General features: G+C 38.8%; 1 protein-coding gene across 1 annotated transcript in view; it reads right to left on the bottom strand.

The window, feature by feature from the left end:
• The window catches only part of ITPR2 (inositol 1,4,5-trisphosphate receptor type 2), a 592,637-nt gene that overhangs the window by 378,675 nt on the left and 188,642 nt on the right, over positions 1–25,320 (bottom strand). Inside the window, exons 15-21 of the mRNA XM_052640930.1 lie at positions 24,387–24,548; positions 20,227–20,399; positions 19,206–19,325; positions 18,903–19,088; positions 17,403–17,654; positions 16,542–16,686; positions 14,592–14,742 (exon numbers count right to left, since the gene is read on the bottom strand). Coding sequence (XP_052496890.1) covers positions 14,592–14,742; positions 16,542–16,686; positions 17,403–17,654; positions 18,903–19,088; positions 19,206–19,325; positions 20,227–20,399; positions 24,387–24,548 — 1,189 coding nt within the window. The remainder of the gene's footprint in view (positions 1–14,591; positions 14,743–16,541; positions 16,687–17,402; positions 17,655–18,902; positions 19,089–19,205; positions 19,326–20,226; positions 20,400–24,386; positions 24,549–25,320) is intronic.

The raw sequence follows: 25,320 nt of genomic DNA, 5'->3' as shown, positions 1-25,320 counted from the left end.
TGACACACTCCATACTTTAGGTGAACTAAAGCCCCCGGTTTCAAGGCACTGTAGCTGATGTCTTTACAAAGAGCAATCACAGCTCTTAACCAGGAGACATGCTTCACGAATATTTGCTAAAAGGAGTGTTTTGCAACACACATGAAGAAGAACAGGATTCAGTGAGGGAATGAGAACTACACACTAATCTTCGAAGAGCCCCGGTTTTGAACTGAAACAGACCACAAAAATCACATTTGGACTAACCTCCTGATTTTATAAAGGAAGAAACTATTTTCTGGAAGATTTTTTTTGCTGCAAATATTTTCTTCCTTTCCCACCCATAGAACACTATTAAAAAATGTTTCTGCTCCACCTCCCATCTCAATTTCCCTTCTCCTTTTAAAAAGCAGCAAGGCTGCCAGGAAAAGCATTTCAAGGTGGATCACGTGAAGTCCCAGCCAAGCCAAGGGAAAAAAAAAAAAAGTTAAATTGAAGAAGCAGCTGGTCCTTTGCCACCAGATGGGAAGGTAGCATACTCTTACTCTCCGCCCCCAATCTCCTGGAGCAAGGAAACTGCTACTAGACACTTGTGTCTCCAAGGTGGCTCTCCCTCCCTACCCTTTCCCTGCCCTTCCCTGCCCTGGGCTGGGCCCGCAGGGCTACACTGAGTCGCCCAGTGCGGCTGGGATCCTTTTAGAGAAAAAGGATCATTCCAGGCTGCTGTGGTTACCTGTATCCTATTTCCCTAAGACCAAAGGCACTTCTGCTCCAACCCTAAAAACCTCAAAGGAAAGGAAATCCTCAAAGAAAATGGAATTCTTCATTGATTTGGGGGGAGGGGGTGATTTACTCTTTTCAATATTATAACATATATTCCCCCTAAAAGAGATTATCTGATTACTGACTGGGAACAGGCCCACATGTCAGGGTTTGATTATGGGAACTCCCAAGAATGTGGAGTTGTGAAAAAGCAAAACGATAGGAGATTAAAAAAAAGGATAAGAAGAAACTGTTCAGCTCTCATTTAGTTTTTTGGTAGTTTTCTATCTGTTGTCTTTTCACACTATGGTGAGTTCAAGGACAGGAAGACAACTGTGAAAAGAAATGACAGTGGTGGCCTGGATACCCAAATGGGCCCAACGTTTACTCAGTGGTTAGACTTTATTGCTTCATTTTGGAGGTTTAAATTTGAATCCTAGTTCCATTCAAAAGCAAACAGACAAATTAAAGGATACCAACACGATAATCAAATAATAAATTAACCAAATAATAAATTAGACCTAAACCATTTCCAGACTATGTGAAGTTCTATTTGAACAGATTATAGAATTTTCCGAGTTAACATGCTATGTCACTCTTAGAAGAATGTTGTAAGTAGGATTCACATTTGTCCCAACTATTTAAATGACTCTCGAGTAGAACAGTATATACCCAACCACCTGTAATAAGTGATCTTAATTAATCACATCAGTACCGGCAGACCTCAGAGATGCTGCAGGTTCCATTCCAGACCTCCACCATAAATCATACAGTGCAATAAAAGTGGGTCACAGGAAATCTCTTTGGTTTCCTACTGCGTGTAAAAGTTATGTTTCCACCATGGTTTAGTCCATTCAGTGAACAGCAGCACTATGTCTAAAAACACAACATACATAGCTTCATTTAAAAACTTTATTGCTAAAAACTGCTGTCACCTGAGCCTTCAGCAAGTTGTAATCTTTGCACTGGTGGAGAGTCTTGTCACAATGAGATGTTGATGGCTGCTGAGTGATCAGAATTGCTAAAGGCTGGGGTGGCTGTGGCAATTTCTTAAAATAAGACAACAAAGTTTGCTGCATCAACTGACTTCTTTTCATGAACAATTTCTCTGTAGTTGTTTGACAGCATTTTAACCACAGGAGAACTTCTTTCAAAGTTGGGTTCAGTCCTCTCTGAACTGCTTTACCAACTCAGTTCATGTAATATTCTAAATCTTCTATTGTCATGCCAAAAATCTTCACAGCATCTTCACCAGAGGTGGATTCCATCTCAGAAAACCACTTTCTTTGCTCATAACAAACACCTCCTCGATTGTTCAAATTTTAACGTGAGATTATAGCAATTTGGTGACATCATCAGATGCCATTTCCATTTCCAGTTCTCTTGTTACTTATACCACATCTGCAGGGACTTTCTCCACTGAAGTTCTGAACCCCTAAAAGTCATTTCTGAGGGCTGGAATCAACTTCTTCCATACTCCTGTTTTTTGACCTCTTCTCATGAATCACAAATGTTCTTAATGAAATCTAGAATGAGAAGTCTTTCCAGAAGATTTTCATTTTACTTTGCCCAGATACATCAGGAGAATCACTATCTAAGGCAGCTATAGTCTTATAAAATTTATTTCTTAAATAATAAGACTTGAAAGTCAAAATTATTCCCTGATCCATGGGCTGCAGAATGGATGTTGTGTTAGCAGCATGAAAACAACATTAATCTGGTTGTACATCCCAATCACAGCTCTTGTGTGACCAGGTGCACTGTCAATGAGCAGTAATATTTTGGAAGAAATCTTTGTTTTATTCTGAACAGCAATGGGCTTAAAATATTCAGTAAACCATGGTGTAAACAGATGTGCTATCATCCAGGCCTTTTTACTGCATTTATAGAGTACAAGCAGAGTAGACACCACAAAATTCGGAAGGATTCTAGGATTTTCAGAATGGTAAGAAAGCACTGGTTTCAACTTACAGTCACCAGCTGCATTAGCCCCCAACAAGAGAGTTAGTCTGTTCTCTGAAGCTCTGAAGACAGGCATTGACTTCTCCTCTCTAGCTATGAAAGTCGAAGATAACATCTCCCAACAGATGGCTGTTTTACCTACACTGAAAATCTGTTGTTCAGTGTAGCCACTTTGATGAGTTATCTGAGCTAGATCTTCTGGATAACTTGCGGCAGCTTCTACATTAGCATTTGCTGCTTCATCTTGTACTCTACGTTATACAGACAGCCTCTTCCCTTAAACCTCATTATGAACCAGAGTTGTCTAGCTTTAAACTTTTCTTCTGCACCTTCCTCACCTCTCTCAGCCTCCAGAGAACTGGAGAGAGTTAGGGCTTTGCTCTGGATTAGGATTTGGCTTAAAGAATTATTATGGCTGGTCTGATCTTCTAACCAGACCATTACACAACTTTCTCCATATCAGCAATAAGGCTTACCATTCAGGTGTTCACTGAAGTTAACACTTTTAATTTCCTTCAAGAACTTTCCCTTTACATTCGCAACTTGAATAACTGGTGCAAGAGGTCTAGTTTTCAGTCTATCTCGGCTTGTCAACATGACTTCCTCGCTGAGTGCAATCATTTCTAGCTTTTGATTTAAAGTGAGAGATGTGCAACTCTTACATTCACTTGAACACATAAAGGCCACTTTATGGTTAATTTGGTCTAATTTCAATATATATGTGTCTCAGGGGAAAAGGAGGGCCCAAGCAGGGGAAGAGAAATGGGGAATGGCAAGTTGGTGGAGCAGTCAGAACACACATTTATTGATTAAGTTGGCCAGCTTACATGGGTACAGTTAGTAGTGGCTCAAAACAACTACAAGAGAGCATCAAAGATCACAGATCATCACAACAAAAATACTAATAATTTTAAAAGTTTGAAGTATTGGGAGAACTATCAAAATGTGGCACAGAGACTCAAAGTGACCACTGCTGTGGGGCAAATGGCTCCAGCACACTTGCTGGACCAGGTTTCCACAAACCTTCGATTTATAAAGAAATGCACTACCTGTAAAGCTCAGTAAAGCTAAGTGCACTAAAAGCAGGCATGCCTGTGGCAGTACCAATCTTCGGATTGTATATCCTTCAGCAAGCAGAAAGAGAGATGAATAATTTTTTAAATGAACTGTACTTTCACAAGCATATTGAAAATACCCAGTTTATCAGCCTGTCTAAGGGTTTGCTTTCAACTTATGGACATGGCAAAGAAGAGCACTGTTTGACATAATCCTTCGACCCAAAAGATCAATTACACCGAATGGTGTCTGTGCATTTTAAATCACTGAGAGTAAATGATAGGTATTAGGCAAAGCAAACTGAATGAACAACATAGCCTGCTGGGAGTGAATACATTTGTTTGAAAACAATACTTCTTTTCCTAAGTGAGTACATAACGGCTAAAAGGTTGCTAGTTGATGGTTCTGAAGATGAGAGTCTCCTCCCTCACCACAGGAAAGGGCAGGGAAGTGCCAGCCCCCTCTGTCTCCATGTGAGTATGCCTCCAATTTTCTGACTGGACCACCTCTAGGGCACCAAAATGCCGAGCAGCTGCCCATGCCAACCAAAAGCCACTGTGATGATGCGTTGTCACAGCCTGGGGGCTAGATTCAGACCCCCGACCAGCTCAAGGGCGAAGGCAACTCCCAACGATAAGAAGGGCTGAACTGTAACCAGGAACCCAGAAGAGGAAAACGTCTGTAACTGCCACTTTACAAGGCAGCCAACCCCATCACCTCAAACACTAATCACTGGCATCAAAGCCTACAGGATTTCCCAGAAAAACACAAGAGTGCGGTGTGCACACCCTATTTAAGACAGGCGCCACTGAGGCCAGCAAGGACTGGAACTCTGGAACCGGAACCGGAACCAGAAACCTTCACCTTCTCGACACGCCTCTTCTTCCGCTCCCCTGTGTCTGACCTGCCAAACAATGACGAGACACGTGTCTCTGAATGTATAACCCTAACTGCGGCGGAGCAGAATTCCTAAGTGGTAAGTAGATCAAAAGGATTTAAAAAAAAAAGACATATTTCTATTGCACAGAATTTTCCAGACACATTATGAGGAAAGAAATCTGTTATCTCTTACTTGAAAGAGCTGGTTTGTCTAGCCACCGTGCTTATAAAATTGTCTCCTACTTTTAGAAAACTGTGCTTTGCAAATGATTTCCAATTAAAAATAAGAAAATAGAATCCAAACCATTTTAATATAAAAGACAAGAGGATGCTACACCAGGTACTGTAATATGGTAACACTACTATGGCTCCCTGACTTTTCCTTTAGAATAACAACTCTTTTTTTTCCCCAGGTACTTCCCGTAATCTGGGATTTCCTTTCTGGCATCAACCTCAGTCTCACTCTGTACCACAGGAATTTTTCCCAGGCCTGACAATCCTGTCTCCACCTTTGGAAATTCCAGAAATGTGTTCTCTCTTGCTTCTTTTGCTAAGAATTTATAGAGTCTAAGAAGACTTTTTAAGGAATTTATAGCCTAATAGAATTCAGCTATAATAACACAGCTCCCAGAAAAGCTGCAGGATAATGCTGTTAAGTTTGAAGTGTCATCTTACATACAATAAATCATTTTCCTACTTGGCTAATTATCTAAGTCATTAACTTTTCTGTTTTGAAATACTCTCAAATTTATGGAAACAGTTGCAAGAATAGTACAAAGAACTCCCATAACACCCTCTGATCAAATTTATCAGATTCACAAATTCTGCCACATTTGCATCCTCTCTTTCTTTCTCTCTTCTCTCTCTCTCACACACAAAAACACACACACAATCTTTCCTGCACTATTTGAGTTAGTTCCAGACATCATAGCCTTTTTAACTCTCAATTCTTCAGCTATTTGCTAAAAACTAGATTCTCTTACATATCCACAGTACAATTAGAAAAATGAGAAAATCTGATACAACACTACAACCTAATATACAATCCATATTCAAATTTCACCAACTGTGTCAATAATGTCTTCTGTAGATAATAATTTTCTTGATACAACACCACATATTCTATTTAGTTGTCATATTTCTTTGATCTCTTTTATTCTGAAACAGTTTTTCAACCTTCATCTTTTGTAACATTGCCATTTTTGAAACATTCAAGCCAATTATTCTATAAAATACCCCATCATTTGTATCTGCCTCATATTTCTTCATGATCAGATGGAGATGATGAATGTTTATCAGAAATTTGAAATAGGCAATGCTGTGCCCTTCTTAGGACATCACATCTAGAAGCACACGATGTTGCTTTGTCCTGATTTTATTATTTTTATTTTAAAAATTACCTTTAACCTCTATTTTGTTTACTTAACTTAAAGAATATCTATAAGACTGAGCCCCTACAGAAATGCTAACTTTAAAAAAATTATGGAACACAATTCTAACCTCAATAAGAATTTTTCTAAAGTATTAGCTCATTGGACTAATAAATAATGTAGCAGTGCAAAGGATAGGAAGACTAATTTCTTGCACTTTAATTCTTAGCAATGCTACTAACTTACTAATGAATCTTAGGCAAGTTAATTAATCTCCCTGAATATGCTTTCCTATATTGGTACTTTAAAAAATTTTTCTTTTACAAAACTGGGGACTCCAGGCACAATTTCATTATATTTGCATATTGGCAACATTTATGAATAAACGATGTATCCCTGTGAGGTACCTTCTTTCTTATTTTATGTACTGTAAGTGAAAGCCACATATGCACTTTTTCAAATGTATCTCAAGGCAATATTGACAAAAGTATAGTATCTTTTCTTGTCTTACAAATATAGATAAGCTCCAAAGAGATCTAAATAAGGTGGCGCTAGTCTGAGCGACTTCACTTTCACTTTTCACTGTCATGCACTGGAGAAGGAAATGGCAACCCACTCTAGTGTTCTTGCCTGGAGAATCCCAGGGACGGGGGACCTGGTGGGCTGCCGTCTCTGGGGTCGCACAGAGTTGGACACGACTGAAGTGACTTAGCAGCAGCAGCAGTTGTAAAGAACTCATCTGCCAATGCAGGGGAACTAGGAGACGTGGGTTCGATCCCTGAGTCAGGAAGATCCCCTAGAGGAGGAAATGACACACACTCCAGTATTCTTCCTCATTAAATTCCATGGACAGAGGAACCTGATGGGCTACAGTCCATGAGGTCGTCAAGAGTCAGACACAACTGAAGTGACCGAGCACAGCACACTATGAAAGCACTGTCCTTCGATACGTGTCAAGATAATGCTATTAAATAAACAGTTAATGCTACTAAAAGCAGAAATAATTCCCTGAGAAGGACTTTTTGAGTTGAGAGAAATGAAGAAAGCTAATCATAATAAATTCTCTCAGAGGTATTGTGTGTAGTAAGTAAAATTGTCATTATTATAAAAAGATGCTTAACAACAAACTATATTTTCCTACAGCTTAAATTATGTATCCAATAACAGGAATGCATAAAAGAAATAATTTACCTTCTAATTTGCAAATATCAAAAGAAGAAATCAAACTATCATCCTTAAATTCAAACTGATTTTAATACACCAAGAACTAGAATAACAGATTTCTAGAATACTTACTACTAAATAGGGGGATAAACATATTGGTTCAGATTCCAAAAATCTAGGCAAAATGCAGAAACCCTTACCACAAATTAAGAAAATGTGTTCCCCTAATGAAGAGACACCATTCTACACACCACACCAGTCTCAAAAGGAAGACCTCTGAATCTCAGTGCATGTAGAACACGTATAAGTATTTCTTACCAACACAACAAAAAGTTTCTTAGAAAACTATAATTGGCTGATAAAAACTATCATGAATCACTTTTTTATACTACAATAGAATTATGGTGTTTCATATTTCATTAATGGAATAACACAAGGTTAAGCCCAAGTCACATGACATGAAAGGTAATCCCATAAAACCACTCAGCACATAAACTACTCAATGAACAGGTTATCTAGGAAGTACATTATATAAGCCAACAAACAATTAAAATAACTTTTTGTTTGGCTTCTAAGACATTGCATTCTCCTGGTCTTCCTCTTTACTTGCTGGCACCCTGTCCCAGTCTCTTTTGCTGGCTCCTCCGCTATCTCATTGTTCAATGTTGGCACATCCATGATTCAATCTTTGGACATCATTTCTTCCCAATCAACAGTCACTCTTTAGCTGATTATATTCAGTCTGATATTCTGAATGTCTCCTGTGTGCTGATTCTCACATTCCTATTTCCTACCATGACTACACCCTAAGTTAATTCACATTTCCAACTATAACATCACCAGGAGATTCACAATAGTCATTTCAGACCTGAGGTACCCAAACAGGAATTCCTGATTGTCCCTACAGTCTCACTGACCTGCTATTCTTCCTTATCTCAATAAACAGTACCACATTTACCCAGCTGCTTTCAAACCGCTGGAATAATCTTTGATTCTCTTCCTTCTTCCCCATTCTCATCAAGTCCTATCAGTCAGGACTGCCCCACTCTAATATCAACCACTTCTCTACCCTCTATCCTAGTCCATCACCATCACCCAATGCTGAAATAGCCTCCTTTCTATAGTCTTTCCAACATTTATGTCCACACAGATGTTCACAACTGTCCACTCAGCAGCCAAAGTTATCAAATCATATTGTTCCCTTCTTAAAATCCTCTGAAGTTGCTCATCCAACTCAGAACACAATTCCAATTTGAGGGTGTAATACTCTCTACAATCTGAGCTTCTCCAACCTCTTATCCTATGTTGGCCCTTACCTCACTTTACTTCAGCCAAAATGGCCTTCCTGCTTGATATGCACATGTATCAAGCTCATTCTGCCTCAGGGCTCTCTCTCCTGATGCATGTGGGTTTCCGCTCAAATGTCTGAGAGCTAGTTCCATTCACTAGCTAGAAGTGCAGATCCAAACTACAATGAGGTATCACCTCACACAGGTCAGAATGACCATCATCAAGAAGTTTACAAATAATAAATACTGGAGAGGATGTTGAGAAAGGGGAACCCGCGACAGTGTTGGTAGGAATGGAAATTGTACAGCCACTATGGAAAATAGTATGGAAGTTCCTTTAAAAACTGAAAACAGAGCTATCCTATGATCCTGCAATCCCACTCCTGGGCGTATATCTGAAGAAAACTATAATTTTAACAGATAAATGCACCCTCATTTCATAGCAGCACTATTTACAATAGCCAAGACATGGAGACAATCTAAATGTCCATCAACGGATGGCTAAAGAAGACGTGGTCCATGTGTACAATGAATTATTACGCAGCCAGAAAAGAGAATGGAATAATGCCACATGCAACAACATGGATGGACCCAGATTATATACCAAGTGAAATAAGTGAGGCGGAGAAAGACATACCATATGATCTCACTTATGTGTGGAATCTAAAAAAAGATACAAATAAACTCATATACAGAACATAAATAGACCCACAAACGTAAAAAACAAACATGTCTACCAAAGGTGAATAGGGTGAGGAATAAATTAGGAGTTTGGAATTAACATATATATACTACCATACATAAAGCAGATACACAACAAGGACCTACTGTAGAGCACAGGAAACTATACTCAGTATTTTGTAATAATCTGTGAGGGAGAAGAATCTGAAAACAAAACAATATATCTGTATGTTAACTAAATAACTTCGCTGTATACATAAAACTAACACAACATTGTTAATCAACTCTACTTCAATTTTTAAAAAATCCATTTTAGCTAAAAGTAACTGCCTGTCCCCTCCTCATCATACTCCATATTGTCCTAGTTGATTTTTGTCCATAGTGTTATTCAATACAGCAGTGTACATTCACTTATGATCTGCCTATCTCCCCCTGGAGGGAGAGGGGTGGGATTATGCCTATTTGGTGTCTGTTCTGTCTAAGCTAGGGACTGCATCCTGTTCCTCATTTTTCCCAGTGACTAGAATAGTCTGTTGTCTACAGTTGCTCAGTAATAGTTATTCAGTGAGAGTTTACTGAGCAATTTAATTAGTGGTTCTCACAGAGTTGATAAAATGAGTAAGGTATCCAGAAGTGAATGGAGCCCGTGAGAAAATATGAGAATTATAAAATATTGGAAAGAGTAAAAAAAATGTCTCTCGGAGGTCAGACATGCATAAAACAGTGGAGAGTACATACCAATTTTCCAGGGGATTCAAACACTTTTCTTTAGGATTAAACTCTGAAAACAGATTATCAGCACTGAGAACAAAAGTCAAAGTCAATTTTTGAGTTTTTAAAGGATGGTCTGGTGTAAAGTAAACTGGATATTGAAAAAACATCACACCAGGAAGCATCTCTACTTTCTTTTATTTCTCCATTTGCTTTCATACTGCTTCCTTGCCCCCACCATCACTCTCTCTGAATGCATACTATATGTAATAGTTTCTGCAATAGTTTATTCCGTCATGAGTCTTGGAGATCACCATTCTGTACAGCCCCGCATGTATAGTTCAGGTTTTCTTTTAGCTACAGAATGTTTTCTTGGATTGGAATTTTAACTCTCAGGTCTGTTCACTGTTTCATGTTTCTTTTACAAGGATTCCAATTATTCATACGATGGCTCCTCTTTGCTTTCTTCCATTTCAACAATTTTCTCACTGACTTTTTCACTTGTTCTTTTTTACCTACTTAACATTCTCCTTCAGAGAACGCAATGGCACCCCACTCCAGTACTCTTGCCTCGAAAATCCCACGGACAGAGGAGCCTGGTGGGCTGCAATCCATGGGGTCGCTAGGAGTCGGACACGACTGAGCGACTTCACTTTCACTTTTCACTTTCATGCATTGGAGAAGGAAATGGCAACCCCCTCCAGTGTTCTTGCCTGGGGAATCCCAGGACAGGGGAGCCTGGTGGGCTGCCGTCTCTGGGGTCGCACAGAGTCAGGCACGACTGAAGCGACTTAGCAGCAGCAGCAGCAGCAACATTCTCATTACTGTTCTGCCTTTTTTCAATGGTGCTTCCTACACTTCCAATCAAATCTATTCTCCCTTTGATATTGCATAATTCAGTCTGTTATTTCTAATAATAATAATAAAAAAGTCTTTCTCCTTTATGAGTCCAATCAACTTTCATTTCATTTCTTACTGGGCTTTTTTTTTTTTGTCCATTTCTAACCTTAGTTCTTGGGTTTATGATTCAAGGTGTTTATCATATGTTTATGTTTTCATATTTGAAGGTATTTAATTCAGTTGAGAGTATCGTGTTGGAATTCTCTTCTCTTTCACGGTTGATGTTGAGAGAAATTTCCATCAACTGAAATGTTTTGATTCTCCATTCTGTTTTGATCTTATAGTCCTTTCATACAGATGACAATTGATTACATCTCTGCATTTCATGGACAAGGTGACGTGGGCTGATTTACATGATCTTTAGCTCAAGGGCACCCTCTCCTGTCCGAGTCATGAAATGCAGTTTCTTTAAAGGTTGGCCTTTGTTGGGAGGCTGTAGAGATTATTTTCTTCAATTTTATTTTATCTTGTGGTATTCCAGATTTCCCCACCTTGTTTCTTTTCCCTTTCACCAACAAGAGTCCAAAGGGTGCCTCTGTCTTACTTTTAACCTGTTCACCTCTAGTTTTCCACAACTGCTCCCTGTGTCCTTTCAAGTTCATTCCTCTTTATTCAGAGTTCTTATCTATCCGGATTCTGGATTCTCTTTCAATATTTTTCATCCTTAGGATAGACCTTCTCTTTCTAATAGTGATTTCTTTTTTTTTTGGTGGGGGGAGGAGGGTGTGGCGCACTGCACATGGCTTTCAGGATCTTAGTTCCCTGACCAGAGATCGACACCCTCCTTCTCCACCAAAGTGGAAGGTGTAGAGTTGTAACCACCAGAACCGCCAGGGAATTCCTTCTATAGATGATTTTCACACAGTCTCTTTCACCTGATTTTTCCAGAACCCCTTAACTATCCACATAAGCTCTCAGTGGGAATAGTGAGGCAGCGCCACTAAAAACTGATGTCATTTTTCTACTTAAAATAATTTCACACTGTCTTCTAGTTTGGCTGAAGGTGAGGGATATATAAAGTTTCATTTGCTTCTTATTGACATGTACAAATTTTTGGCAGATGTAGAAGGAACTGAGATTTAAGCAGTGGCAATTAATTACTTCAGCTACTTTATCATTCTTTGTCAGATATTTCTTCTCTATATTTGAAGTTAGATTTCTGGCTTCACTGTTTAATCCTGCAGTGGGTACTGTAGTGGATACATTGTGCACCTATTTAGAGCTGAGGTATCTATATCCTCAGTTGCTGGCCAGTCATGGCTGCTGCCTTCTCGTACCCATGCTTCTCACTAAGAGAGACCACCGTCCAAAAGGAACTGCCTTACTGAAGGCTGCACATCTTCTCTATGATGAAGCCAGCAATCAATGCTGGCTAATATGAAGATACAAAGCCCAGGCTCTCTGCCTTAATTTGTAACCACTGTGAGGGACCATCCCAGCTCCAGAGATCCCCGTAGGATCAGCAAAGACCACAATTGTAACCACCCTGTGGCTCAGCTTCTCCACTTCCTTACAGGTGTATATCCTAAATGCCAATCCTACCTTCCTCACTTCCTTACAGGTAATATATCCCAAATGCACTCTTCAATATACATTCTGCAAACAATTTTATACCACAGGGTATTTTCAGGGCATCCAACCTGAAAACAATCACCATCTGAAACAAACTGTATCGAATTATGAGCCAGGCACTGTTATAAGTGCTTTCAATATGTTGTATACGTTCACTTAATTCTTACAAGGAAACCATGAGGCAGATACTATCATTCAGTTCAGTTCAGCCGCTCAGTCATGTCCTACTCTTTGAAACCCCATGAACTGCAGCATGCCAGGCCTCCCTGTCCATCACCAGCTCCCAGAGTTCACCCAAACCCATGTCCATGGAGTCGGTGATGCCATCCAACCATCTCATCCTCTGTCGTCCCCTTCTCCTCCTGCCCTCAATCTTTCCCAGCATCAGGGTCCTTTCAAAGGAGTCAGCTCTTTGCATTAGATGGTCAAAGTACTGGAGTTTTAGCTTCAGCATCAGTCCTTCCAATGAACATTCAGGACTGATTTCCTTTAGGATGGACTGGTTGGATCTCCTTGCAGTCCAAGGGACTCACAAGAGTCTTCTCTAACACCACAGTTCAAAAGCATCAATTCTTCTGAGCTCAGCTTTCTTTATAATTCAACTCTCACATCCATACATGACCACTGGAAAAACCATAGCCTTGACTAGACGGACCTTTGTTGACAAAGTAACGTCTCTGCTTTTCAATATGCTGTCTAGGTTGGTCATAACTTTCCTTCCAAGGAGTAAGCATATTTTAATTTCATGGCTGTAATCACCATCTGCAGTGGTTTTGGAGCCCAGAAAAATAAAGTCAGCCACTGTTTTCACTGTTTCCCCATCTATTTGCCATGAAGTGATGGGACCAGATGCCATAATCTTCGTTTTCTGAATGTTGAGCTTTAAGCCAACCTTTTCACTCTCCTTTTTCACTATCAAGAGGCTCTTTAGTTCCTCTTCGCTTTCTGCCATAAGGGTGGTGTCATCTGCATATTTGAGGTTATTGATATTTCTCCCAGCAATCTTGATTCCAGCTTGTACTTCCTCCAGCCCAGCGTTTCTCATGATGTACTCTGCATAGAAGTTAAATAAGCAGGGTGACAATATACAGCCTTGACGTACTCCTTTTCCTATTTGGAACCAGTCTGTTGTTCCATGTCCAGTTCTAACTGTTGCTTCCTGACCTGCATATAGGTTTCTCAAGAGGCAGGTCAGGTGGTCTGGTATTCCCATCTCTTTCAGAATTTTCCACAGTTTATTGTGATCCACAGAGGCAAAGGCTTTGGCATAGTCAATAAAGCAGAAATAGATGTTTTTCTGGAACTCTCTTGCCCTTTCGATGATCCAGTGGATGTTGGCAATTTGATCTCTGGTTCCTCTGCCTTTTCTAAAATCATCTTGAACATCTGGAAGTTCACAGTTCACATATTTCTGAAGCCTGGCTTGGAGAATTTTAAGCATTACTTTACTAGTGTGTGAGATGAGTGCAAGTGTGCGGTAGTTTGAGCATTCTTTGGCACTGCCTTTCTTTGGGATTGGAATGAAAACTGACCTTATGACCATATCTCAAAGAGAAAAGAAACTCTTAGAGAGGAGAAGTACCTTGCCTAAGTTAATAAAAAGTGGTCAATCCAGAATTGGAACACAGGCACTCTGACTCAAAAGCACATGCTCTCTTGCCCACTGTACTGTACTGCCTCTGTAATGGCTTTGCACCCACTGCTTCTTTACTGTGGCCCTGCCTGTACCCATTCTCTACATTTTTCTATTTATGAAGGGTAGCCAGCACGTGACACACACCAGGATGATCTCAAATTTTTTTTTTTTCAATCTGGCTGCACCAGCTCTTAGTTGCAGCTTGCGAGATCTTCGGTCTTCGTTGCAATATGGGGTTCCTCCAGCTGTGGCATGCAAACTCTTAATTGCAGCATACAGGATCTAGTTCCCTGACAGGGATCAAATCTGGGCCCCTTGCAGGGAACATGGAGTCTTAGCCTCTGGACCCCCAGTGAAGCCTCAAGTGTTTGTTTTTTAACACGTAATATTTTCACTAGTGAACTGACCATAGCACGATGGAATTCCTTGATCTTATTAAGTTGTCTTTTAAAGCTTTTCATTAAAAAGAGAAGCATGCTAGCACATCTAGCCTCCTGGCATTCACAGGATGAAGGTCCACGTGCACATATATATTACCAGGTACATGTTCACAACCACTCGACAGATTTGTTCTTTATCTCACCTCAAAGTGATGCCAAAAAGATTATAACTTTTCTCCAAAGTTCTTACCTCCATCTTGATATTTGCTTAATCTTTCAAAATAGGATGACATGGGGGCCTGGACAATATCTAAGATAGCCAGAAGAGTCCTTGTTAGCCTTAACAATTCACTGAAACTGTAAAATCCAAAGTATATAAGATTCCGAGCCAAGTGAACCACCTAATTTAGAAAAAGAAGAAAAAGGGTAGAAAAGAAAAGAAAAACATTAAGAACAAAAATAAGCACTGAATTTTTATTATCTAAGTTTGTGCAGACATATCTAATTATGTCTAATTCTTTTTTTTTTCCAGCTGGTCTCATTTAATAGAAAGGTAGATTTTAAAGAACCCCGCCTAAATATGGAGAACAAACTAGTGATTACCAGTGGGCAGAGGGAAGTGGGGAGGAGTAATACAGGTATAGGAAACTGAGAGGTACAAGCCATTATGTATAAAGTACATAAGCAAAAGTGATATACTTTACAGCACAGGGAAATATGGTCATTATTTTGTAATAACTTTCAGTGGAATATAATCTACAAAAATATTGACTCATTCTGTTATCTACCTGAAATTCATATAATATTGTAAATCAACTATACTTCAAAAATTTTAAAAAGAATTCTGTCTAATCAACAGGAAATATATCCTTCAGCAGTCCTCTTCTAATTCATTAATACCTAGGAATTTAATACCTGCAAAAGTAACTACTGACCTCTGATTTAATCAAGTTTAGAATTAAATCCAAATAAGACCAGTTCATCAACCCCATCACAGGCCCATGTGACAGGAATATGAGGTATCTGGTGAACAGTCCACAGGGGAAGCAAGAAGACAGATTTCAGATGTATCAGGGTGGTTAAATGAGGTTTACATTAGAATGATTGACTTCTTGCTTAAATATTAAGTTATTTAGTCAGTAGGATATCACTTAATAAGCAGTCACATTAATGAGTTACTTTAACAACTGAATATTATCCATGAAATTTGTCTAGAAATACACATTCCTTATGCCACTTTGTGGTCTTCTGGATGCTACAGGACATACTAGGCATGACAGCCAGCTTCCAAGATGGTCCCCAACGTAGGGTCTCCTTCCACATTGCCCCAGGCTTAGTCGGTGTCACCAACAAAATACAGCAGAATGATGACAAGACACTTCTAAGCTCAGGTTATAGAAGACTGCAACTTCCATCTTGGGCCCTTTCTCTCTTTCAAATAGTTACCCCAGGGGAAGCTAGGCACCAGGCTGTGAGGACACTGAGGCAGCCTATGGAAAGGCCCACATGGCAAGAAGAATGAGGTGTCTAGACAATAGCCAGCAAGGAAGTACAACCACACAAGTGAACTCAGAAGCAGATCATCTGACCCCGGATGACGGTAACCCCAATCAGCAGCTTGATTTACAACCTCATGAGGGACCCTGATCCAGAACCACCAGATTTCTGACCCACAGAAACATGAGATAATCATGCTTGTTGCTTTGGGCTGCTAGGTTAGGGGGTAATCTGTTACACATCAGTAGTAGGTACCTAATACCCCAGGTATCAGGTAACAGCATCTTCTCTCTAGTTTTGTCACCATCTACTCAAAGTGATATTATAATTTCAATTTAGTTTAACGAGGCTAAGAACATCACTTTACTGGAGATTTTTTTAAATATATGCAAGATATATCATAAATATGCAAAACTCTCTGTCCATTAAATGCAATAAAGTTTGCACAAATAAATCAAAAAATCAAAGAAAAGAGTATATAACATAATTATAAATAAAATATTTTGTATATCAGGTATAACTAAAGTATCAAATCTATCTTTTAATCAATGGCAGAGGGAATCATACCTTCAGGAATTTAACTACCAAATGATCAAAACATCCTAAATATCAGAGGGAAAAAAAATCTTTGATGTTCAATGTCCCTAATTTTAGACAGTGTAAAGTGAATAACTTCACAGATTAATTGTTTAAAAGAAATTACCTCAAATGTCAGCTTGTTTTTTTCTTTATCTCCAAAAGGAAAAGGCTGATTTACAACTTCTTTCAAGTATTCTTCAACAAATTCCATTGTCAGTGCAAATTTCCTCTTCATGTCATTTCTGGAAGAGTCTGTTATAGAATCATATCTGGGAACACAGAAAGAATTTAAGGGAAGTTAAATTGATTGTAGTCATTTAAATTGGAAAATACATATACTTTAACCTCCTGACTTCTAAGTTTGGGTAAATTAATCAACCTTTCTAGACGCTGTGTCCTCATCTGTAAAATGGGCCTGTTTTGAAATGAGTTACTACATGTAAAGCACTTAAATCAAAGTCTACCATAATATTAAAGACTTAATAAATTTTTTCTCCTATTATTAATACATTTCCTGATTACTGGTTTCCAGAATAACATTTCTATTATCAAAAGTTGTCATTTTACTTTCCAAAAAGAGTATCTCATTTGCATTTGGAAGGTTAAAGAAGCCAAATTTGAACACAGAAATGCCTTTCCTTATATTCCATTTCAAAACTGAAGACATTTGGGGGAGGGATGGATTAGGAGTTTAGGATTAACAGATGCAAACTATTATATATAGAATGGATAAAAACCTAGATCTTACTGTATGGTACAGGGAATGATATCCAATATTCTGTGACAAACCATATGGAAAAGAATATGAAAAAGAATGTATATATATGTGTAGAACTGAATCACTTTTCTGTATAGTAGAAATTAATACAACATTGTAAATCAACCATCATACTTCAATAAAATAAATTTTTTAAGAAATTGAAGACATTTGATTTTGAGTTCATCAGCTGAATTTAAAGTCATCGAGAAATGTTCCCAAACATACTCATGAATTGTGATCTTTGTGGGGATTTCTGTCCAGAGCCGGGCATAGCGGACAGGCACCACGGACTCCTGGGGATCCCGGTCAACGTGCATGTGGAGCATGAGGCGACAGAAAGATGCTCGGAGGTCAAAAGGCAGGCTCTCATCTGACATACATCGCAGGATCAAATCAACAGAGAGCTGTGTAGAAATCTGGTTTATGGCCAGATACTGGCGATCCAAGCACATCCTTGCAAAGAGATTTAGCTGGTACCTTAAAAATAGTAAATGTATTACATTATTTGTCTTATCCGGATAACGTCTAAGTATTAGTATCAATCCGCATCTACTTTTATGTTTCTAATATTTCCAAGTGTATGTGATACTGGACATTGTGGTAGTGGGTTAAGTGATTGAATGGCACGTAGATGAGGCCATTTCTGTGCCCATTCAGTTGCAATTTCTCTCATTTGTTCCAGCAACAAATTTCTGGTGGAGACGGCCATCAGGCTCTAGGTTCTTGGTTTCCTAGGACTACAAATACACTAAGCCCAAAGGCTATGGATAACAGCTCTCGTGAAACCATCTCTCTCTGCCTTGCTCAGACTCACTCAGTTCCAGGCTCTCATGTCTACATCCCAAGTGTAGACTTACTTAGTTCCCAAATGATCAATGATTATTCAAGTGACCAGTCCAAATGGCATCAGTACACTTTGATTCATCAACCTCCAAGATACAGAAAGTAGCCTTTGATTTTGTAGCTGTAGAAATCAGGGAACACAAGGAATTCTCTGTCTTTCTCAGATTTTTGTGATTTGGGCCCAGTCTTGGTTTCTGCTTTGGGTTTCCATGCCTTAGACTCTGGAGAAGGAAATGGCAACCCACTCCAGTGTTCTTGCCTGGAGAATCCCAGGGAAAGGAGCCTGGTGGACTGCCGTCTGTGGGATCGCACAGAGTCAGACACGACTGATATGACTTAGCAGCAGCAGCAGCCTTAGACTCAAAAAACACCAACTCGGTTCTTGCTCTCACTATACTGACTACGTCAACCACCACTGAAACTTCAACTACTATATGCCACCACTGAACTGTCACAACTATAGACACCAGTTTGTCCAAAGTCCTAGGTCTCTACATGACCATGAGCAATATGTACATAACTACTGGCTAACCGTCACTGAGACCACCTCTACAACCAAATCAGCTTCCCTGGCCCCAGCGCTATCTCCTTCTCAACTCGATTATCTGCACCCACACCAATCAACAAGAGGAAAAACCCCTTTGCTGCACAACAGTTCCAAACTAGCAGAAAATGAGAAAATAGCAAGTGATATATGTGGAAAACACAGATGTTTGCATTTATTGTGAATATGTTAAATAATATTAAGTATTTCAGCTACCCTAGTTCTGATATAACTTCTTAAACTTCTTCACAGACGTCTGACTTCACAGATTTACAGATTTCTGAGAATCACCTCTCAATATGTGAGACTGAGAATTATGGTTCTCTATGATACTTAACCTGTAATAGGTAAGGACTTCCAAATCAGCCTTGGTGCCCTCCTTTGCCTCCTGGGCAAGGTGCCTAATAGCTTTGCCATGAGGTTCCTTGTTGCTGTCAATCCAGTAGAGCCAAACTTCTTCCTCATCAATGTCATCTGAAAGGATGGCACTCTCCATGGGGTTGTCTCCTTGCATTGAGACCAGTCTTGAAATAAATAACACACACAAAAGTCTATGAAAAAGTTCATCCAGAAACAAGACAAGGAACTGTCCTGCTTACAAATAATGAACATAAAAGGATGCCTCCATCATTTGGGCTTACTTGGTTTGAATGAGAATGTCTGCATTGCCTGGGCTCAACATAAATTTGCAGATGAGTTCTTGAGTCACGGGTATCGCGGTGGTATTAGACACACACAGATCTGATAAATAATCCAAAAACCTGACAAGAGAAAAAAAATTAAACTGAACATTACCAAAAAGCATCTTATAAAATCATCACCCAAAATATACTTTGGGATATAATGAAGCTGTCTAGATATATTTTTAATATTAATTCCATGCAACAGTATTCTAATGTGTTGCTTATCTACTGCAGCATTAGAGACAAATTAAATGTCCAATTATTTGTATTTAGTACAAACCTTGTTTCCAAAAATGATATAAGCTTGCTTCTACTTATTTGCTGATATTCATCCCACAGCACTGTAACTTGTTATATTTACAGTATCAAAACAAAGCCAGATCAAAGTTAACGCTGTTCTCAGTAAAACAGCCAGACAGCACATGAATTCGGTCTGGTCAAGTCAGAGGCCTAATTCGATCTTCTAACACGTATTTGCCATGCTAATTAAGAAGAGTTTGTCATTCTGCTTGACTTCTCTGCAATCATTTCTCCCCGATAAGGCAGCATGGTATAAGAGAAAGGCGACCTGCCATGGAGTCAGAAACCCTAACTTCTCTTTCTAGTTGGTTTGTAGGCTTCTATTTTTGCATCTCTAATATGTAGATGTTTTATGACCAGTGTACTTCAGGAGAATGTGCAAGGATTTAAATGAAACAATGTATTAATATATATATGAACATATTCTGAAAAACTATGGAGAACTATAAAAACACAAGTTATCAGAGTAAAATCAACCACATTTAAATACATTATCTACATAGGGTTTTGATCCCCTATGAGATAATAACTCACGATGATACATAATTATCATAGCAATAAGTCCAAAATTGTTTAGTCCATGAAAGAATTTTAACTTTACTAAAGTTCTGAAAAGTTCTGAAAATAAAGCAATAAGCCATAATCCCCACAAGAAAACACTGCATGAGCTACTTCCAACCTTGGCTCTCGATTTCTCCTGAGTAAACTAACAAATGTTTCTATTTCTTTTGCTGTAATGTGTTTCTCTAGTAGTTTTCTGTTGTTGTGCAACAAAGCTGTGATGGTATCTTCTGCCAAAATATCATAGCCGATCTGGGACTGCATGACACAGAAATTCTTAGCAATGTATTCCTGCAAAGGAGAAGGACTGTCAGAATGCGCTGCCAAACAGCTTAGAAATAACAGGTTCTATTAGGGTCAGCAACAATGATTAATTTATTCATAAAAGAAAACGCACTAAAAATTATTGTCAAAAGAAAAGCAAATAAGTAATTCTTCAATAAATAGGAATTTTGAGGAAGGAATTGCAAATATATTAATAGACCTCATTTTAATTATAACAGAAAATTACATGTCTAGAAGTAATTTTTAATATGGTGCTTACACTTACAAATTAGAAAAACAAAAATAAACCTAGCTAAAATCACAAATTTTTATGACATGATAACTAAGTATCTCACCAGTATAACAGATGGCCCTCTTCAAACACTCACTAAAAGTCATAACCCAGGATTTTGGCATAATTACAGAAATGAAAATGACCCTCTGACATTTTGTTCATGAAGCATGAGCTTCATATTGTTATATGAAGATCCCAGGTGAACCTAGGCAATTTCTTTTTTTTTATACATACTACAATGATTAAATCTTCTCTTTAAAATAATGATAAAATTACATAGCACTTTTCATCTTTAAAAAAATATCAGTGAAAAAACTCACAAATAAAAAGGTAAACAGGAAAAAAAGTCCAGTAAGGTAATATGATTAATCACTTTATTGCTCAGACCGATTCATCCAATAGATATGTCTGGAAGGGCATTCCAGCTCTATACTATGGTTACGTAAGAGGATGTACTTGTTTTTGGCAAACACATGTTACAGAATTGACAGGTAGGGGTATGGCAGTAAACAAGACAAACAAGCTCCCATGGAGCTCATGTCCTAGTGATAAAGGGCAGTCATTGAGCTAACAAACAGGATCATTTTAGGTATTGATAAGCAAATGAAACAAGCAGAGGATGGGAAAAGCTGACTAATTTAGATGGGGTAGGTGCTGAAGAAGTGACATTTGACCTGGGATAGAAATGATGAAAATGATGAAATGATTTTCTTTTAATGAGGCAATCATGGGGAGAGAAGTCGTCGAAGCATGGGAGTAGCAAGTGGAAGGTTCCGTGGTGGTGGAACCCAGTCTCCTGAGCTCTGTAAACACAGAGTGCCCGTTGCAGCAGGAAAGTCATCATTGAGGAGAAAACGAGCTGACGTGGGAGGTGAGGTCCTGGAGAGCCATGTGAAAACAGGTCCATTCTTAGAGCAAGAGAGAGCCACTGGGGAGTTTCCCCCATGTATGATTCCATCTGATTCTTCTTCCCACCAGCCTGCCTTTCTATTCCAAGCCACATCTCAGAACTGGTAAGCTTAACCTTCTCCACAGTCCAAAGTGTTCACTTCAATTTCTTGGGGATTCTCTTTGGGGATGTTTTCTATGCTGGGAAAATTTACTGACTAGAATATGTTCTTGCTTTAAGTAAAACTTACTGATACCAAGGGAACATTTCATACAAAGATGGGCACAATAAAGGACAGAAATGGTATGGACCTAACAGAAGCAGAAGATATCAAGAAGAGGTGGCAAGAATACACAGAAGAACTGTACAAAAAAGATCTTCATGATCCAGATAAACACGATAGTGTGATCACTCACCTAGAACCAGACAAGCGGGTCTTAGGAAGCATCACTATGAACAAAGCTAGTGGAGGTGATGGAATTTCAGTTGAGCTATTTCAAATCCTAAAAGATGATGCACTCAATATGCCAGCAAATTTGGAAAACTCAGCAGTGGCCACAGGACTGGAAAAGATCAGTTTTCATTCCAATCCCAAACAAAGGCAATGCCAAAGAATGCTCAAACTACTGCACAATTGTACTCATCTCACACACTGGCAAAGTAATGCTCAAAATTCTCCAAGCCAGGCTTCAAACAGTACATGAGCTGTGAACTTCCAGATGTTCAAGCTGGATTTAGAAAAGGCAGAGCTCAAATTGCCAACATCCACTGGATCACAGAAAAAGCAAGAGAGTTCCAGAAAGAAAACATCTACTTCTGCTTTATTGACTATGGCAAAGCCTTTGACTGTATGGATCACAACAAACTGTGGAAAATTCTTCAAAAGATGGGAATACCGGACCACCTGACCTACTCCCTGAGAAATCTGTATGCAGGTCAAGAAACAAGAGTTAGAACTGGACATGGAACAACAGACTGGTTCCAAATCAGGAAAGGAATACGTCAAGGCTGTATATTGTCACCCTGCTTATTTAACTTACATGCAGAGTACATCATGAGAAACTCTGGGCTGGAAGAAGCACAAGCTGGGATCAAGATTACCGGGAGAAATATCAATAATCTCAGATATGCAGATGACACCACCCTTATGGCAGAAAGTGAAAAAAAACTAAAGAAACTCTCGATAAAAGTGAAAGAGGAGAGTGAAAAAGTTGGCTTAAAGTTCAGCATTCAGAGAACGAAGATCATGGCATCTGGTCCCATCACTTCATGGCAAATAAATGGGAAACAGTGGAAACAGTGACAGACTTTATTTTGGGGGGCTCCAAAATCACTGCAGATGGTGACTGCAGCCATGAAATTAAAAGATGCTTACTCCTTGGAAGAAAAGTTATGAACAACCTAAACAGCATATTAAAAAGCAGAGATTACTTTGCTGAGCACCAAAGAACTGATGCTTTTGACCTGTAGTATTGGAGAAGATTCTTGAGGGTCCCTTGGACTTCAAGGAGATCCAACTAGTCCATCCTAAAGGAAATCAATCTTGAATATTCATGGAAGGACTGATGTTGAAGCTGAAACTCCAATACTTTGGCCACCGGATGTGAAGAACTGACTCATGTGAAAAGACCCTAATGCTGGGAAAGATTGAAGGTGGAAGGAGAAGGGGATGACAGAGGATGAGACGGTTGGATGGCATCACCGACTCGATGAACATGAGTTTGAGTGAACTCCGGGAGTTGGTGATGGACAGGGAGCCCTGGTGTGCTGCAGCCTATGGGGTGGCAAAGACTCAGACACGACTCAGTGACTGAACTGAACTGATTCCCAAATAGCACCCAGCCTCCAGGTCAGCATCCTCAGCCCTCCACAGCTCAGCCCACATGACTTTCCAGCCCACTCCCACACCATCCTTCTGCATGGACTAAACTCATCACCGAAGTTTCCTGACTATGCACTCATCTCTCCAACTGTCTAAGAGAAACATAGGACACCAATTTACCAAATGATAATTAATTGAAAACAATTTTGTATTAAGCAGATGTATATTACTGAGCCCACTACATGTTATATTTTCAGACAAAAATGAGATGAAATTCTACATGAGCTGGCAACTTTAAGCTATATCCCTGGATACACCTGGGTTCCCTGTCCTCCATGGTTAGGTGTATCTTGATGAAACTGCCCTTCTAGGATCCATTATTCTCTCTTCAGAAATCTCTGTTCACTAAAATGCCAGTTCCCATACAATTTCTGAAAATGATTCTTTTTTTTTTTTTTTAATGATTCTTATTGTATTCAAATGCTTCCTTCTCCAAGCACCCTTCCTGGGTTACCTGAGCTGAGCTCCTCTCTCTCCTGAATTCCCACAATACTGTCTTATCACCCCTACCCACTCCATGACTCTGCCTTACATTTCAGATGCACATCATATTTAGCCTACACATGATGGGGTATGTCACGTGTTTCTAGAAATGCCAAGAAATGTCTCATTCCTCTTTACATAATATATCCAGCATGCCTCCTGCCCATCAGGAGCTAATACCATGCACACATGAGGACTCAGACATCTTCCCCCAACAATTCTAATTTTACAAGGAATAATAAACACATATGTCATTTCAAGTACATTTACAGGTCATTTTTGTGTGTTATAAAATATTTCAACTATAAAAGAAACATTTTGGAACACACACAAATGACCAAGAGAAAGCATTTCATTGCAAAGCAGAATTTCCCATTCCTAATTTATATGTCTTGGAACTGTAACCAAACAACTTCGCCCATACTTTAGATGTTAAAAAGATAAAAAGAAGGGCCATCCTTGAACCTGATTTTTCCGGTAGTCCTGCTGTGAATGTCTCAGCACACGGTAGCACAGCCTCAGCATGTACTTATAGGGGGCGTATCTTTGATCCCCCAGATCTTCAAGTCTCAACATTGAGCCTTCTCCTGCTTTCTCCTTAAAGGGTGCTTTAAGAATCCCAAATACCTATTAAGAAAACAACACAACTATGACTTATTCCGATGAATGGAGATGCATGTTTAGAATTTTTAAATTTTTTTATAACAAAAAACGTTGACTCAAAAAGGCTTTTGTAATATTTGAGTAGAATTAGTGTAAAATAAAAACATAAAAGAAAGATTTTGGGGGGATATAAGACCAACATATTAAAGGACAGAAAAATACTGCTAAAAGTATTCCATAAATTAAAAGACAAAACAATATTTAAATAAAATGCTTCATTTTGTTTAGAAATTCTATTTTATTAAAATAAAAAAATATTCGAGAAGTGTTGAAGTTCCCAAATAAGTCAGACAGAAAAAGAAAAAAATCATATGATATCACTTATATGCAGAACTTAAAAAAAAATCATACAAGTGAATTTATTTTCAAAACAGAAACAAACTTGCAAACTAGAAAATGAACTATGGTTACCAGGTGGAAGGTGGGAGGGAGGGCTAAATTGGGAGTTTGGGACTTACACGTACATACTGCTATATTTAAAGTAACCAATAAGGACTTAATGTAAATAAATAAATATTTGGTTAAAAATAATAAAAAATTTAAAGATTTTAAGTTTTACTAAGTTACATGAGCATATTCAGATGAACTAAAATATAGTTTGACTTCAATGGGCTTTACAACTACTTCTGTTATTCTCCATAACTTTCTAAAGTCAAAACACTATAAGGAAAATATTCACTTTTCATCTAAAACTGACATCAAAAACTACCTCCAAATATTGCTTTTAAACCTCCTG

The sequence above is a fragment of the Budorcas taxicolor genome, chromosome 5 (genome assembly GCF_023091745.1).
Source record: "Budorcas taxicolor isolate Tak-1 chromosome 5, Takin1.1, whole genome shotgun sequence".
In the NCBI taxonomy this organism is placed as follows: domain Eukaryota; kingdom Metazoa; phylum Chordata; class Mammalia; order Artiodactyla; family Bovidae; genus Budorcas; species Budorcas taxicolor.
The sequence above is the reverse complement of the archived record's forward strand: the minus strand, read 5'-3'. Positions and strand labels throughout refer to the sequence as shown.